The following is a 16043-nucleotide window of genomic DNA, read 5'->3' as shown; positions in this document are numbered from 1 at the left end:
TTTATGTTAGAATCTCAGCTATACCCAGCACTCAGGAGCCAGAGGCAGGTGGACCTTTGTGAGTTCGAGGCCAACCTGGTCTACAGCGCGAGTTCCAGGACAGCCAGAGCTATATAGCGAGTTCCTGTCTGAAGAAAAGAAAAAAAAAAAAAAATCAAACCTGAGCTACATCATGAAAACACTGTGATGAGCAAATCTAACTTTTGCAGCCTTCTTGCCAGTAAACGAGGGCAGTAACAGTATCTTTCTGGTGGAGATGTGGAGTCACTTATTTAGAGGAAGTATATACATACTTGTTTGGTTTTGGTTTCTTGGTGAATCCAAATTAGGCAAGTGTTTCGTGGTTGAACTAAATCTCAAACTCCCTCATTTTATTTTTGACATGCTTGGCTCTCAGTACACCCACCAGCGAAGTCCAAGCATATAGGCACAGTAGCTCCTGATGCAGAAGAGTATTCATATCAAACATGTCTCTTTACCTCTTGACTATCAAACCAGACCTGGGCCCAGATGCTGACATGGACCCGGAGCCACGGCCCATTTAAGGGTGGAGGGGTGGACCCGGGAAGGCCCCGCCCCGCGTGAGGTCAACGCGCACTGCTGCGTCTGACGCTTTGGTTGCCGCAGAGACGCCCCGCCCCCGCGCGGCGCTGCGGAACCGGAGCTCCGGGCGGCGTCGGCAGAGGCGCGGGAGGTGGTGAGGCCAGGGCAGGGCGACAGGAGCCCGCGCGGCGACCGCAGCGAGAGCAGCGGGGACAGAGCAGACCACGACGAAGGCGCACAGGCAGCGGGGCCGGGCCGGGCCACCGGGAGAGCGGCCACCGGGTAGCGGGCGGGAGGCCGGGCTGGCAGCTGGCAGCCGCCGAGCCGCGAAGCGACATGGTGCTGCTCAAGGAGTAGTGAGTGTCGGGTCGGCTGTGCGGAAGCGAGGCGGAAGGGAGGGTCGGGATGACGGCCGCGAAGGCAGATCGCCTGCCGGGGAATGGAGAACACCGGATGGGGCTGTTGGGCCGCTTAGCAGGGGCGGAGAGGACGGCGGGGGCTGGACGGGGCCTGAGGTGGGGCCGGAGGGGCCGAAGGGGCCAGAGGGTGACAGACAGCACCTGAGGTGGTCGGAGAGGAGGCTGAGAACCGGTGCGGGCCGGTCAGGGCCTGAGGAGGGGTCAAGGGGATAGGGAGATCCAGAGGAGACATTAAGAGGGGCATGGGGAATGGAGAGCGCTGGATGTGGTTTGGCCCTATGGTGGGCGCTGTGGGATGAAGGAGCAGGCAGAACTGCCTGAAGGACCGAGGAGTTGTGTAAGGGACCAAGGAGCAATGGGACAAGGGCAGGCAGCGCCGGTGAGTTGACTGACGCTGGGGAGGGGTTTGAGGCTGAGCTGTACCAAGGGGCAGGGAAGATCAGATAAGGTAGCTCTTGGAATGGAGTTGAGGTGGTGGGGAGGGGTGTTGAGGCGGAACCTGGGGCATGGACAGTGGCTGCCTGAGGCAGCAGAGGAAGAGGGATTGTAATAATTGGTTGCAGAAAAAAGGACTTCAATCAAAGCCACGCTTGGGTGATGGGATGGGCGAAAGAGCATAGGGGACTGGATGACAGGGTGGGGATGGCTGGAGTGGCATGGTACCCAAGTAGGTGCAGAAGAGGAGGCTTTTGCAAGAAGCTCAGCATGCCTGCTTAGGACTTGGCAACACTTGAATGAAGAGTCTAGAAAATACTGGGCAGGTTCTAAAGTGATGTGAAGGAGTGTGGATGAGAGAGAAGGGCCCAGGACTGTCCAGGAAGATGATTAAGAATGAATGTGCCTGCTAATGGAAGTGGTGGGGACCAGGACAGGGATATCCAAGCCTACGGGATGCTGGATGGTGCTGTTTGGAGGAATTGAGGTCCCACAAATGTTTTGGGGGGTGTGGAGCTGTTGATATGGGGGATGGGCAGGGCTTGCAAAGGAGATAGATGTTTGTTTGCTCCTGAAACCCAAGGGCTTAGCTGTCGGGGTGGGGTGGGGGTGGGGTAGGGTGGAGGGTGTATTTTGATTGACAGTATGACCCACTCCTGAGGATCATGGTTCTGAGTGGACATCCCAGGGCTTTCTGCTCTCCTTCAGGAGAAATTGGATGTGTGCATAGACTTTATGGTGTCGCTAAGCTTTCCTGGAGGGGAGGGCAAGTGGGGCAGCCTTGGGCCCTAAGCTGCACAAGTTCAGAAATGGGAGCTGTCCAAGTAGAGAGAAACTTGGGAAACTCTTATGGCCAAGTGTGCAGAGGGCACTTTGTCTCTCCCCCCAGGGGTTTCTCCTTGGAGGTGATGAGATGTTAAAGACACAGTGTAGTTGGAATGGCACACAGAAGAAAGCCCGGTGTCATCCTACCTTGACTTTCAAGAACATTATTTGGAGGCCCCAGTCTTGAGACCAGCTAATCCAGCCAGAGCCCAGAGCTTCCTGTGGTGAAGAGCAAGAACGCTTGGGTGCCAGTGTTCTCCAAGGAGAACATGGTGCGCTCTGCATTTTAACACATAGTCTCCAAACGAACGAACGAACGAGCTCTTCTCACTTTTCAGATTTAAAAAAAAAAAAAAATCCCACTTGAATCCTACAGTCTGTAGAAATGTGTAGTTTTGTAAAGGTCAAGCTGGGGAAAGAAGGGCCTTTTGAGGAGGCAAGTGAGCCTGGGAGTGCTCCTTTCTCATTCTTTGTTCTCCCCACTTGAAGCCTGTCAGGGAAAGGACCAAGGGTGCTGGTGATACGGAACCTGCCGGGCATCTGTGTTTCTGTGTGATGGACAGGGTTCCCTGTGTGTGCATCCCTGTGTGTGCATCCCTGGGCAGGAGGGGGCATCCAGATACTTGGCTGTGGGTTGCAGTACTGCAGCCCTGAGACGGACACACGTGAAGGTCATGTCATGGTGAGCATGGCTCCAGTCTTGGCCCAGCTGGGCCTCTGTGGCCCTATCCTTTTCCCATTGTCCCCCGTGGCTGCTGAGGTGGTTCTGTTTCGAGGGAGCAAGGGAGAAATGTCTGGGTGTGCAGATGGAAGCGGGCTCAGAGCATCCTTGAAGGCGCTGGACTGTAACTAGTCTGTTCTGAGGGACGGCTTGGACCTCAAGGTTGTCCCTGTTGCTTTTTCTGACACTTCCTCCAACAGGATTTTCCCGGATTTGAGTTCTGCAAATTCTTCGATGTGATTTTTGCTGTGTTCTTGAAGATAAAAGGCGTATTGTTTTCTAGGAAGTTTCTTTCTTCTGAGGGTGCAGAAATTCTGCCCTCTAAGTTGGAAGTACTTCTGTGTGCCGTTGCTTTCCTGTAATGGGAGGATTGACGTTATTTGAGTCTTTCTGGAGGAAGGGAATTAGCAGGCAGTAAAGACTTGAAGCCCAATTTATTTATTTATTTATTTTCCTGCTGCCTTTTCTGCTTGATGCCTGGCGTTTGCTGTGATGTTTCCTCAGGTCTCCCTGTGTTTTCTTGCCGCCTGGGAGAACTTTGTGGGACTGGGGACCAGCAAAGCTGTTATGCAGCCTGGAGCAAAAAGGCATGCTTGAACCTCTGCACAGGAAGGATGCTATATATACTCATGCCTTCCTAAGCAAGCATACAGGGTGCAGAGGGCAGGTTCCAGCAAGACTCTGAGAACCGGGAATCTCAGTTTGGCCTCTTGCTTGTTTATTTTTTTATTTTATTTATTTTGACACAGGGTCTCTCTGTGTAACCCTGGCCGACCTGGAACTCACTTTGTAGACTAGACTGGCCTTAGAATCTGCCTGCCTCTGCCTCCTGAGTTCTGGGATTAAAGGTGTGCCCCAACTGCCTGTCTCCACTTTTTGTTTTTTTGTGAGTTTTTTTTGTTTGGTTGGTTTATTTTGTTTTTGTATTGTTTTTAAAGAAAGAAGGAAGCAGGGTCTTGCCATGTAACACTCTCTGGTTTGCCTGGAACTTGCTAGTAGAACCGACTGACCTCAAACTGACAGACTATCTGCCTCTGCCTCCTCAGTGCTTAGTGGCTTGGCTTTTCAGTCAAGGCCTTTCTTTAGTTCTCTGACCTCAAAAGCATTGCACTGGGGGTCACCCGTGGGTCTGCTACAAATGCAAGCCACCTGGAGAAGTGCCTTTAGTTTACTTGGCTCTCTGGAGTTCTGTGACCTTCTTGAGGACTTTGCTAGCTGCAATTTCTCCATCAGCTTATGTGACACCTCCAACAATTTGGAGGTGGTCAAAATGGAGGAAAGTGAAGGGTTGGGTTGCCTTTGGATAGCCCCTGGAGGTCGGATCTGAGTATCTTCTATTGTTGCATGAGGGAGCTTGTACTGGAACAGTCTTTGGAGAGCAGAGGTGGTGGTGCTGAAGCCTCCAGGGAATTGGCTCCTTCATAGCCTTTGACCATGAGGGCTGATATTGGGAAGTTGGGCCCACTGATGCGTATCCCCAGGGCCATGTTCTTCAGATCTTGATCTTCCTCATGATGAGCCTTCTCTGTTAGCTTCTCTGTGTTACCAGACACATTAGCAAGTCTTACCAGGGAAGAGATGGTTGACCGAAAGGGAGAGGAAGATGTGAGTGAGTGACCTGTGAAGTAGGCGAGGGGCGTTGAGGTGTGCGCTGAATCACAGGGTTCTAAATGGGATTCCAGAAGGGCCACGGGGGATCCTAGCCTGCTGGGGTTTTGTGTCAGTGAGTAAAGGATTGGACGCGACAAGACATGGGCAGCTGTGCTGAGGTGATGCTTCAGAGCCTGGAGCTGATACTCTCTTTTTTTCCTCTCTTGTAGTCGGGTCATCCTGCCTGTGTCTGTAGATGAGGTAAGTCCCTGTTCTTCTCATCTCACTCGTAGTTCTTCATGAGTACTTGTGAATATCGGCTTAGTTAGGCTGGGAGTGGTCATACTTTTGTGTAGCTTTCATTTTTTGTTGTAATAAAGAGATAGCCAAGGCTTGCTTCAAGTATTCCTGTGCTACTCTCTGCTGAATCTGCAGACCTGGGCACAGTCAGTTTCAAGCTGTTGACTGGCTTGATAGCTTTCGGCAGAGACGAAAGCAGCCTTCACCTGCTGAGGGACCCTAAAGCAGCTCTTCACCTGCTGGGGGCAGAGACGAAAGCAGCCTTCACCTGCTGAGGGACCCTAAAGCAGCTCTTCACCTGCTGGGGGACCCTAAAGCAGCTCTTCGCCTGCTCCGCCCCCCACTGTTTGGGGGGGTTGTTATTGATGAGCTGTGCATATGTGCATATGTGGGGTCTCCATGGCCAGGCTGGGGACAGCTAGTTAGTGGCACGCTGTAGCTGTGAAGCAAACCAGTGAGGCCTGGAAGCTCTGAGTCCCCAGCCGTGCTAGGTGGCTGCTGGAAAGACCAAGGCGCAGAGCCCTCCTTTTACGGAGGACAGGGGCTGACAAACGGGCTTGGCTTGCCTTCCGTCCTTTTATGGTTCCTGGGTCTGACAGGCTAGTGAGTGGAGCTGGCAGCAGCGGTTGCCACAAGAAGGTTCATAGGCCGAGCTGACTCAGAGCTGTCTCTCCCTGTCCCACCCTTTTTCTGAACTTCCTCTATTTTCCCTTCCTGGCTAAGCTTATTCATGACCTTCCTCTGAATCCACAGCTCCACCCCAGCTTCCAGCAGAATGAAGGCCAGCCTGAACCCCCAGTTGTAACTCCATCTCTTTTTCTTGTAGGACCAGTGGCAATCCTGTGCTATACATGGGAACTGGCTCTCTGAGAAATGAAAACAATACAGCAGAGCCCAGAACCTTTCCCCACCCCCCAGACAGGGTTTCTCTGTGTATCCGTGGCTGGCCTCGAACTCAGAGATCTGCCTGCCTCTGCCTCCCAAGTACTGGGACTAAAAGCGTGCACCACCTCTGTCTGGTCCAGAGCATTTTTTAAACATTTATTTTTGTTTATGTGCGTGTATTCCTCTTTTTGTGTATATATATATATATATATATATATATATATATATATATATATATATATGCTATATATGTGGGGTACCTGCAGAGGCCAGAAGAAAGCCCAGGAGTTAGAGTCCCAGGGAGTTGTGAGTTACCCAATGTTAAGTGCTTAGAATCAAACACAGGGTCAACCTCTAAAAGTCACCTAGGGCTCTTAACCACTGAAGCATCTCTCCAGCCTGTGGAAGCATTCTTTAGATGAGACAAGTCACCCCAAAGAGTGATGAGCATGCATTGGTCTCTGAGAGAATTGTCTGTATTGGGGTACTACACAGTACACACTTGAAAGCTGTGTAGAAGCTGGGTGGTGGTGGCGCACACCTTTAATCCCAGCACTTGGGAGGCAGAGGCAGGTGGATTTCTGAGTTTAAGGCCAGCCTGGTCTACAAAGTGAGTTCCAGGACAGCCAGGGCTATACAGAGAAACCCTGTCTCCAAAAACCAAAAAAAAAAAAAAAAAAAAAAAAAGAAAAAGAAAAGAAAGAAACCTGTGGCGATCTGGGAGAGAGGGGAGATGTGAGCTTGAACATGGTCTGATCTGGATGCCAGTGGCAGAAGAGTGATAAAGAGTTTGAGGCTAGCCTGGGCATGCAGTAAGATACGTAATAAAATGCCTTATAACATTTTTGTGATATCTCATAATAAAATTAATTTAAAAAAGAGTAGCTCACACTTCTAATCCTGACACTTGGGAGGCTGAGGCAGGATTATCAAAGTTGAGCTACAAAGTAAGTCTCAGGACAGCCTGGGCTGCAGAGGGATAGCCTGTTTCAAAAGAAAAGATAAAGAGCTGGGCATGGTGGCGCACGCCTTTAATCCCAGCACTTGGGAGGCAGAGGCAGGCTGATTTCTGAGTTCGAGGCCAGCCTGGTCTACAGAGTGAGTTCCAGGACAGCCAGAGCTACACAGAGAAACCCTGTCTCGAAAAGAAAAAAGAAAAGAAAAGCTAAAGAGCCGGGTGTGGTGGCGCTTCCCTTTACTCCCACACCGGGGTCTACACAGAGAAACCCTGTCCCGAAAAACAAACAGAAAAGAAAGAAGGGGAAAAAAAAGATGTCCCTCGGGGATATGGGATTGTCTTCGTGTAGGACTTCAGATACAGTGCATCAGATGGAGTCTCTTGGTGGGCCAAAGGCTGAGACTGTGAGAGTGCTGCAGAATGGGAGGCCCAGGATTGTCTGGGGTATCCCTGTGCTGTCCTGGCTTCATGGTGGGTGCCACGGTTGGAAGAAAAGGGAAATGCCCACCTTGAGGACGCCCACAGCTGGCAGTTTAGCTTGTGGTGGCTCTGCAGCATGGCGGAAGTGGTGAGATAGGGCAGGGTAGTCGGGGCCTGGGCCCAGCAGGAAGGAGCCTGGGAAGTGTCGCTGGTCCAGATTCAGCTGTCTGTGGCCTTCCTCAGCCTGGTCTCACTCTGGCAAGTCAGCACTGACAGGAAGGCAGCAGGGCTGCTGTGGGGGAAGTCGCTCCATCGGTAGCTTGAACCTTAGTTCTGGATAGTCAGAAAATTCTAGAATGGGGGATTAAAGAGTAAAGAATTAAGGAACAGCCCCCTCCTAGAGTCTCTGTCAATGACCCCTTTGTGACTCTTCAGTGGTTCCCATGAGAACAGTCCAGTGTCATGTGACTGGCAGATTCATGTCCTATATCGGAGACCAGGACTTGAACCCTTGGAGCTTCTGATTTGGGGAGAAGAAAGGAAAGGAGAAGGCCCTAGATTTGTAATCATCATGATGCCTGAATCAATACTTGGGGGCAGAATTTGTTTGTTTGGCCAGAGTCTTTAGTGTAACACTACCTTGGATTTCCAGGCATCCTGCAGCAGACAAGAAAGCCCTGGCTGTTTAACATGGGTGTGTCCTCCAGTGTTGCTGGCCCACCTCCTGTGGACAGGGCAGGCTCAGGGCATCCTTCCTCAAATGCAGCCTGACCTGACAGGGCTGTATGGGTGGGTCAACAGTACTGTTTTTCTTTCTTACTTTTGAGACAGAGTCTTAATATATCCTTGGCTAGCCTGATACTCAGTATGTGGCATGCAGTGGCCTTAAACTAATTCATGGTGGGCCTCTTGGCTTAGCCTCCTGTGTGCTGGGACTACAGCCACCTGGGTGGGCCACTTGTGCCAAACTGTATTGCTTTTTCTTCATGTATGTCATTCAGTGTTTCTGCTGCACATTTCATCTCCCTGGATTCCTACTCAATTGATTATCCAAGTGGTAGAGTCTCTGCTTTGTTTTACTGAGTGACATAGGCTATGGGACAAGGGGACAGCTCTCAAGGGTAAGGTGACATTGTTCTCAACCTAAGGAGGCTGGATCCAGGTCTCCCTGGGCCCCTTATCTGATTTTGTGGTCTAACCCCCACCTTTACTGCCACCCAGTCTTGAATCTGGCAGCCTTCCCAGGATGCAGAATGGTTGTTCCAAAGGGAACCTTCTGACGTGTCCCTCACTTGGACTTTGTACAGATCTGTCTTCTTTACCTCTTTGGATTAACAAAACTGCCTTGCTTGTCTGATTGGGATTAAGGGATCAGAATATCAAGAGAGATTAAAGGGGAAGAGGCTAGCACGCAGACTGATCCTCTTAGAGCCTGCCCTCTGATCTGCCCCTGAAGGGAATCCCTAAGGACCATGGTCTTTGCTGGCCCCAGGGCCCCTCTCCAAGGAGCACTCCTAACAAGCGGCAGGTAATCCGGCCCACAGGCCCTCTCCCCAGCGTGCCCTTTAGGATTTGCTGAGTCAGTTGTTCAATGTCCTTATGACTCTTTTCCAAAGCAGAGGTCCTGCTGCTTCATGTGGAGGAAGCCCTGGCTCAGCCAAACCCTGACCCATTTGATATGGGTTTCAAGTATGCCTTAGCAGGTGTTGAACTGGAAGGGCACAAGGGGCAGTGTGGCCACCCGTGAGGCACCAAAGCGGCAAGGGTATTGCTCGGGATTAGCAAGATCGAGGTAACTTGTCTTAGCCTCTCAAATGTTTCTCTTTGACAGGATTAACTGAGCCTTGATCACTTACCTTTCCTTGGCATTCTGTGCTGGACTTTTGCTTTGGAAACTTGGTGAGCTGTACTAGTCCACTGCTCTACCCTGTAGATGTCTCCCAGAAGTTTTTTTGCAGTGCTTTGGGGCTGAGGTGGAGAAGGCGTCCAGGTGTGATAGCAGACCCAGAGCTTTGCATCCTGTTCTTAGAGCTGACAGCGCAGTGCCTTGGACTGATGCCAGAGCTCCTTGATTTAGATCTCAGAGAGAGAACACCCCTAGTCTTACCCCTGGGGGTATCGGGAGTTTCATGGAGGGTGTAGAAGGCAAGGGAAGCTTTATGTCCACCCCAGCTGGCTGGGTAATCGAGCTCTGGTCTAGCTTGTCCTCAGCCTCCTTGGCCCTGGATGCTCTGGGGAAGATGCATTTTGGAATAGATGTAATTCCCTGCTCTGCCACTGTTCGTTTTCTCTGCACTGTTCATTTTCTTGCCTTCTGTGTGGTTTTTGAAACATGAACCCTGACTGTCCTAGAATTTGTTATGTTGACCAGACTGGCCTTGAACTCCCAGAGATCCATCTGCTCTGCCTCCTGAGTGCTGAGATTACAGGCCACCGTGCTCAGAGCCTTTGGCATGTGTTTCTTTCCCAGATAATTTCTCTTTGAAATGGGGGTGGGATTAGGGCTAGGCCTGGACACTGTCTTTAAGTCATCGGTTCTACACCAAGCTGTCCTGAGAGGGTCAGAAGAGGCCAGTGACTTGATAGGGTGACATGTGACCCAAATAAAGGAAAACCAGACTTTTGCATCTAGCAACTGCCAAGGCAGAGGGGCATGTAGCCAGCACAGCCTAAGGAAGAGATCTGTAAGGCAGGGAGCAGGAGCCTGGCTTCAGCCCTCTGGGAATGGGGAAGTTCTGAAGAGGTCTTGTTTGAGAGGTTCTGAGGTCCCTGCAGGGTGAGGAAAAGCCACACAGGAGAGAAAGCAAGTGGGCTGAGCTAAGTTTTTGCCTGAGGTTGTGGGATACATAGCACTGGAGAGCTTTCTTTGACAGGAAATTGAAGTCTTGGTTTCAGGTCATTTATGTGTCTATTTTTTGTTGTTGTTGCTTGTGGGTTTTGTGTTTGTTTGCTGTTCCCGTCCCTACCATATACATAGGGTTTCTCTGTATAGCTATGGCTGTCCTGCAACTCACTCTGTAGACCAGGCTGGCCTCGAACTCAGAAATCCACCTGCCTCTGCCTCCCAAGTGCTGGGGTTAAAGGTCTGCATCACTACTGCCTGGCTTGTTTTGTTTTTTTTAACATAGGCTCTCACACTGTAGTCAAAGATACCCAAGAACTCACTGTAGCTGAAGCTGGCGTCATGCTCACAGCAATCCTCCTACCCCAGCATTCTGAGTGCTGCTGTTCCAGGTGTGAGATGCCATGCTTAGCTTTAGGGTCTTTGAGAAAGATGGTTAGTAACTGAGATCCTGTTTAGGGGTCTGATACTAAAGCTGGGTCCAGGTCAGAGGAGACCCTGGACTATGCAGTCTTTTCTGGATGGTACTGTGAGATTAAGTATAGTCTCTGCTCTTGAAACTCATGGCTTTATAAAAATGGGAGGATAAGACTGAGTATCTCTGATGATTAAAAAGATCCTACAATCCCAGCTATTTGGGAGTTTAATGCAGGGGAAAAGGTGGGGCTGAGGATAGCTCAGTGGTTGAACTTTACCTAGCAGCCTAGCACGCCTATGGCTATGTAAAAGAAAGAAAGTAAATAAAAATAAGTACAAGATGCCACAGAGCAGAGTTCTTTACTGCTCTGGGAAGATTTTGACAAGGACTACTGTACGTCCAGGAGGTCGTGGACTGCAGTGCAGCTGGGCCATGTGCAACTGTTGCGAATAATGCTTGTCTCTTTCGTCTTGTAGTATCAAGTGGGGCAGCTGTATTCTGTGGCTGAAGCCAGTAAAAATGAAACTGGTGGTGGGGAAGGTGTGGAGGTCCTGGTGAATGAGCCCTACGAGAAGGACGATGGCGAGAAAGGCCAGTACACACACAAGATCTACCACTTACAGAGGTACGTGACTGGCCACCAGCAGCAACATGGCCTGCTTTGCAAGTGGTGGCACTGGCTAACTGGGAGTGTCTCTAGGTTATAGGCTGGCAGCTTGTGTCGCTCCACCAGTCAGTTGGGTGTGGGTGGTACTTTTTTGTTTATTCAAAGATTTTGTTGTTGTTGTTGTTGTTAAAAAATAAAGCAGCTCCACTTACCCTTTCGTGCTCCAGGTCCTTAGAAGCTATTTGCTGTTTGAGCCATTTTAGCATGTTGGGGCCCTTCCATTGTTCTGAGAATAGGAGTGTGTGGCGTGTGAGTCTAAGCACACACCCATTTCCTTTATTCTTGTGTTGACCATACATACTATACATACTGGTCTTCCTCTGTAGTTAGATCTCATTCATAACTGCCTTCCACAGCACTTCCTGCATGGTTGTTTGCTGAGGATTCAACTCAGAGCCTCACTTAGGCTAGGCTTACAGTTAGACCCTTAGTTCCCTCCACAGCCTTCCTGCCTTATTCTTTCAAAGCATGTATGAGGACCGGGTATGGTGATGATTGCCCAAAATCTCAGCACTTAGGAAGTTGAGGCAGGAGGATAGTAAGTTTGAGGCCAGTTCAGATTATATAACCAGTTCCAGGTCAGTCTAAGCTACAAAATGTCTCAAAAGCAAGCAAGCAAATAAACAAAACCCCACAACTACCAACAAAACAAACAAAAACTTCCCAATGAGCAAATAAGGTAATTAAGAATATAACATGCTCTGCTTTTGATCCCAGCACCTGGGAGGCAGAGACAGGTGCATCTCTGTGAGTTCAAGGTTGACCTGGTCTACAGAGCGAGTTTTAGGACAGGCAGGGTCACATAGAAAAACCCTGTCTCAAAAACCAACCAACAAAATAACAAAAGGAAAAGGGAAAAGAACATATGTGTTCATAGTTGTGCACATGCTGTAAGCTGTTTGAGCAGCCCTTTCTTGAGATACATTTGCCAGTAATTTCCAGATGCAGAACACGTCTTTTGATGCACTTACATGTATACGTGTGGTAAATGTAGTAGAAAGTGTAGTTGTTAGGTCAAGTAGTATTTACATTCAAATTTTGTAGAATCAGATGCCAGAGAAATCTTTAGTACCTCTCGGTTTGATAAAAGGTGTGTGTGTGTGTGTGTGTGTGTGTGTGTGTATATCAATATTTTTTAAAAGTTACCAGTTTTGTATGCATGCATGTGCATGCGTGTGTGCTTTTGGAGGGAACCGAACTTGGGTCTTCTGGAAAAGCAGCAATTACTCTTAACTTCTGAGCTACCTCTCTAGCCAACCCCCTTTTTAACATTAGTAAAATAATTTTTTGTCCAATATTTTCAAATAACTTTGGAAATCATTTGTGTACTAGAACTTAGGATTAAATCAGACACATTTGCTGAATCCAAAATCCAAATAATTTTGCAGCGAACTGTGAGCTGGCCCGCAAGACCTTCAAACCAGCAGTAAGCTTGTACCAGCCTGAACGGAAGTCGGTGGGCTGCAGAGAAAGCTCGGCACTTAAGAGCACATGCTGCCTTGTAGAATACCAGAGCTTGGTGCCCAGCACCCACAAGAGGTCACTCACAACTGCCTATAACTCCAGCTCCAAACAAGTCAGTGTCTTTTGGCTACCTTAGGCATCTGCACCTATGTGTACAGACATGTATGCATACACATAACTAAAAGTCAAATAAAATTTTTTTAAAAAGAAAGTACTTGATGGGCCGAGAAGAGGCAGGGAGACTTCTGAGTTTGAGGTAAAACCCTGGTCTATAGAGTGAGTTCCAGGAGAGAAGACCTGTCTCAGAAAACCAAAAAGAAAAAAGAGAAGACTGCATTTTACTTCCTAGTCACTGAATGGAAGTGAAGCAGAGTCCTGTTTGTATGCTGGAATCCTGGGTTTCCTGTAGTTGCCACTCTAGTGGAAGGACACTGAGCGCATGGAGTTGCAGGCCTGGCCAGGCTGGGGCAGAGAGCAGCTCATCTGCTCACTGAACGCAGAGAACCACCGAGTGAGTGGCAGAGAGAGAGTCTGTGCGTGAGGAGTGTACAGCCTTCCCTGCCTCCACGCCAGAAAGTGAGACACTGAGTTGCTACCACTGTTAACTCCAGAACACAGCATTTAAAGGGGATGTGGTGGCCCCGGTGGTCCTCAGTAGCCACCCTCATGAGAACTGAGGCCTTTCTGGGAAGGAGGGTCTAATGCCTCCCACAGTCCACAGTGTTTTCATTCCCTGCTATGGATTCCTGCAGGAGCCTCCGACAATTCTCTTGCCTTCCATTTCTCTGTATGACAAGTATTTTGTTCTGGGCTTTGTGCAGTCCTCTTGAAAGCTGTACTCTGTGAAGCTTCCCTTTGTCCTTGGGAGGAAGTGTGACTGCCTCACTTAATTTACAGCTCTTTTGTGACTCTCCATACCTGTGTTCTCTTCCACTCTGCCTGGTACCTTGCACTAACCCCTGACTCTCCCAGCCTTACCCTGCACTAACCCCTCTCCCTCCCAGCCTTTTCTGCCCCACTGCCAGCCTGTGTCATGGTATCCTGCATCCCTGCTTCCCATGTGCTCGTGTGGTTCTGACTGCCCCGAGGAGCTTGCCTCAGGTCATGAGCCTCCCCAGTTGTGTTTTTGCTGTTCTCTGAGAGAGAGCCGTGTGGTCACCCTATTAGAACATCTTCCTTCAGAACTGTTACTGGTTGTCTGTCTCTGGACCCTTTGGTTCCTGGGTTCCTGGCATGCAGAAGCATCACCTGGATGAGTGTGGATCAGTGTGTGAAGACTCTCAGGCCAGCTCTGGGGGCTCAGGGTCAGTTCTTTCCTTTAGACCTGAGACACTAAAGGTCTAGCCTATTGAAGATATATATAAGCTACCATCTAAAAGCTAAGAAAGATGGAGCTGCTGATGTAGCTCAATGCTCAGGTATGCACCAGACTAGCATGTATGAGACTCTGATCTCAGTACCACACACACACACACACACACACACACACACAGGCACATTCCACACACACACACACACACACACACACAGGCACATTGATTAAGAAAGAAGGATTCATGTGCTTACACAAACAACATACTATCCATATCGTTCTGTAACGTGAAGTGAAAACTGAATAAAAGAGCTCAAGAGATGGTTCAGTGACTGAGAACACTGTCTGCTTTTGCAGAGGACTTGGGTTCAGTTCCTAGTACCCACATGGTGGCTCACAACCATCTGTAACTCAGGTTCTAGGGGATCAGAAGCCCTCTCATGGTCTGGGCAGGCACACATGGAGCACAGAAGTACATGTAGGCAAAATACTCATACACATAAAAATAATAAATACATCTTTAAAGTCAATGGAAAAAATGAGTAGAAGAAAATGTTATCCAGGTGTGATTGTACACCTGTAATCCCAGAACTCTGAAGGTTAAGATAAGAACATCTAAGTTTGACGCCAGCCTTGGCTACATCATGAGTTCAAGGGTAGCCTCAGTCCTAGGTAGGGTGGAGTTTGTTTTGTTTTTCTGTAATAAACACTACGACCAAAAGCAATTTTGAAAGGAAAGGAAAGGGTTTATTTCACTTCATAGATTATAATCTGTCACCAGTCAAGAGAAGTCATGGCAGGAGTTCAAGGCAAGTTCCTGGAGGAAGCAACTGAAGCAGAAGCCATGGAAGGAGGAGGTTTCCTGCCTTGCCTCCCATGGCTGCTTTCTTAGACCATTCAAGACCACCTGGCCACCTGGGATGGCACCACCCACTTTGAGCTGGGCTCTCACACTTCAACCATCAATCAAGAAAAATGCCCCACAGGCTGGTTTTATGGAGGCATTTGGTTAATTAAGAGTCCTCTTTCCTAGATATATCTAGGTTTGTGTCATGTTGACAAAGACCAATCTGTCTGCTTGGGCTACGGAATGAGACTTTGTATTTAAAGAAGGGCTGTGTATGTGACTTAGTCAGTAAAATGCTTGCCTGGCACGTCCAAGGCCCTGGTTTTGATCCCTGGCACCACATAACCGAGTGTGGTGGTGTATGCCTGTAATCCTAACATTGGGACGTAGAGGTAGAAGGATCAGAAGCTTGAGGCCAGTATGGGGATACATGAGACTCTGTGGCAGAGAAGAGAAAAAGATGTAGCCCTGGCTGGCCTGAAACTCACTGTGTAGACCAGGTGGGCCTCAAACTCACAGATCCACCTGCCACTGCCTCCCAAATACAAAAATAAGCCCCAACTTATTTTTGAGCCAGGGTCTGTAAGTGAACTAAGTGGTTAGACTGGCTGGGCACCCCAAAAACTGGGCTACACCCAGCTTTTTATGAGGGTGCTGGGGCTCCAAACTGAGAGAGCTCCTTTACTGACTGGCCCTCGGAACCCACCTTCTGAGTCAATCAGCTGATCGCACTGGCTGTAGACCTACGATGGATGGTAAGTGCAGTGAACAAAGGCTGTGCTGCGTGTCTTGTGCCCACTGGGCTCTGGCAGACTGTCATGAGAATGTGGAGTGGCAGCAGGCAGCCCAGGGTCTCAGAAGCTGTCTTGCTCACGGTGGTGGGGGTGGTGGGCACTGGTTTTGATGCTGTGTGAAGCAGTCGAGCTGAGGTGTCGGGCTCTGGCAGTCGCCTGCCTATCTCGTGGAAACTTTCTTGTCAGCTTTTGGCCCGGAGAGCAGGAGCTGTGGGCTGGAGACCACCCTGTGGCTTTTCGCTCCTTTCTCCTGCTCCCTTGTTCACTCATCAGCTTCTTTCACTACAGCAAAGTACCCACATTTGTTCGAATGCTGGCCCCAGAAGGCGCCCTGAATATACACGAGAAAGCCTGGAATGCCTACCCTTACTGCAGAACCGGTGAGTGCAGGGCTGCCCAAGGTGGGCACAAGTGGGCAGTGAGGTCGGAAGGAGGGGAGTCAGGGCTTTGTGCCCACTGTAACTTTTCAGAGTAAGCCAGAGGAGGGAGGAGGGGACTCCTTCAAGCATGGTGCATGTCAGGGTTATCCATACAGCTTAGCCTCGCTGACAGTCAGAGCCAGAGGGGCAGCACAGAACAGCTTCTCTGATTGGGGGTTATTTT

General features: G+C 49.6%; 1 protein-coding gene across 1 annotated transcript in view; it reads left to right on the top strand.

Moving 5' to 3' along the window:
• The first annotated feature begins 628 nt into the window (after positions 1–628).
• Positions 629–16043, top strand: part of Pitpna (phosphatidylinositol transfer protein alpha) — a 37482-nt gene continuing 22067 nt past the window's right edge. The window contains exons 1-4 of the mRNA XM_021176679.3: positions 629–899; positions 4764–4794; positions 10833–10981; positions 15729–15820. Of these exons, the coding sequence (XP_021032338.1) occupies positions 880–899; positions 4764–4794; positions 10833–10981; positions 15729–15820 (292 nt within the window). The 5' untranslated portion in view covers positions 629–879. The remainder of the gene's footprint in view (positions 900–4763; positions 4795–10832; positions 10982–15728; positions 15821–16043) is intronic.

Source organism: Mus caroli, unplaced genomic scaffold (genome assembly GCF_978045245.1).
Source record: "Mus caroli unplaced genomic scaffold, Mus_caroli_1 scaffold_13, whole genome shotgun sequence".
Lineage (NCBI taxonomy): Eukaryota > Metazoa > Chordata > Mammalia > Rodentia > Muridae > Mus > Mus caroli.
Note: the sequence above shows the minus strand (reverse complement) of the source record. Positions and strands in the feature narration are given on the sequence as shown.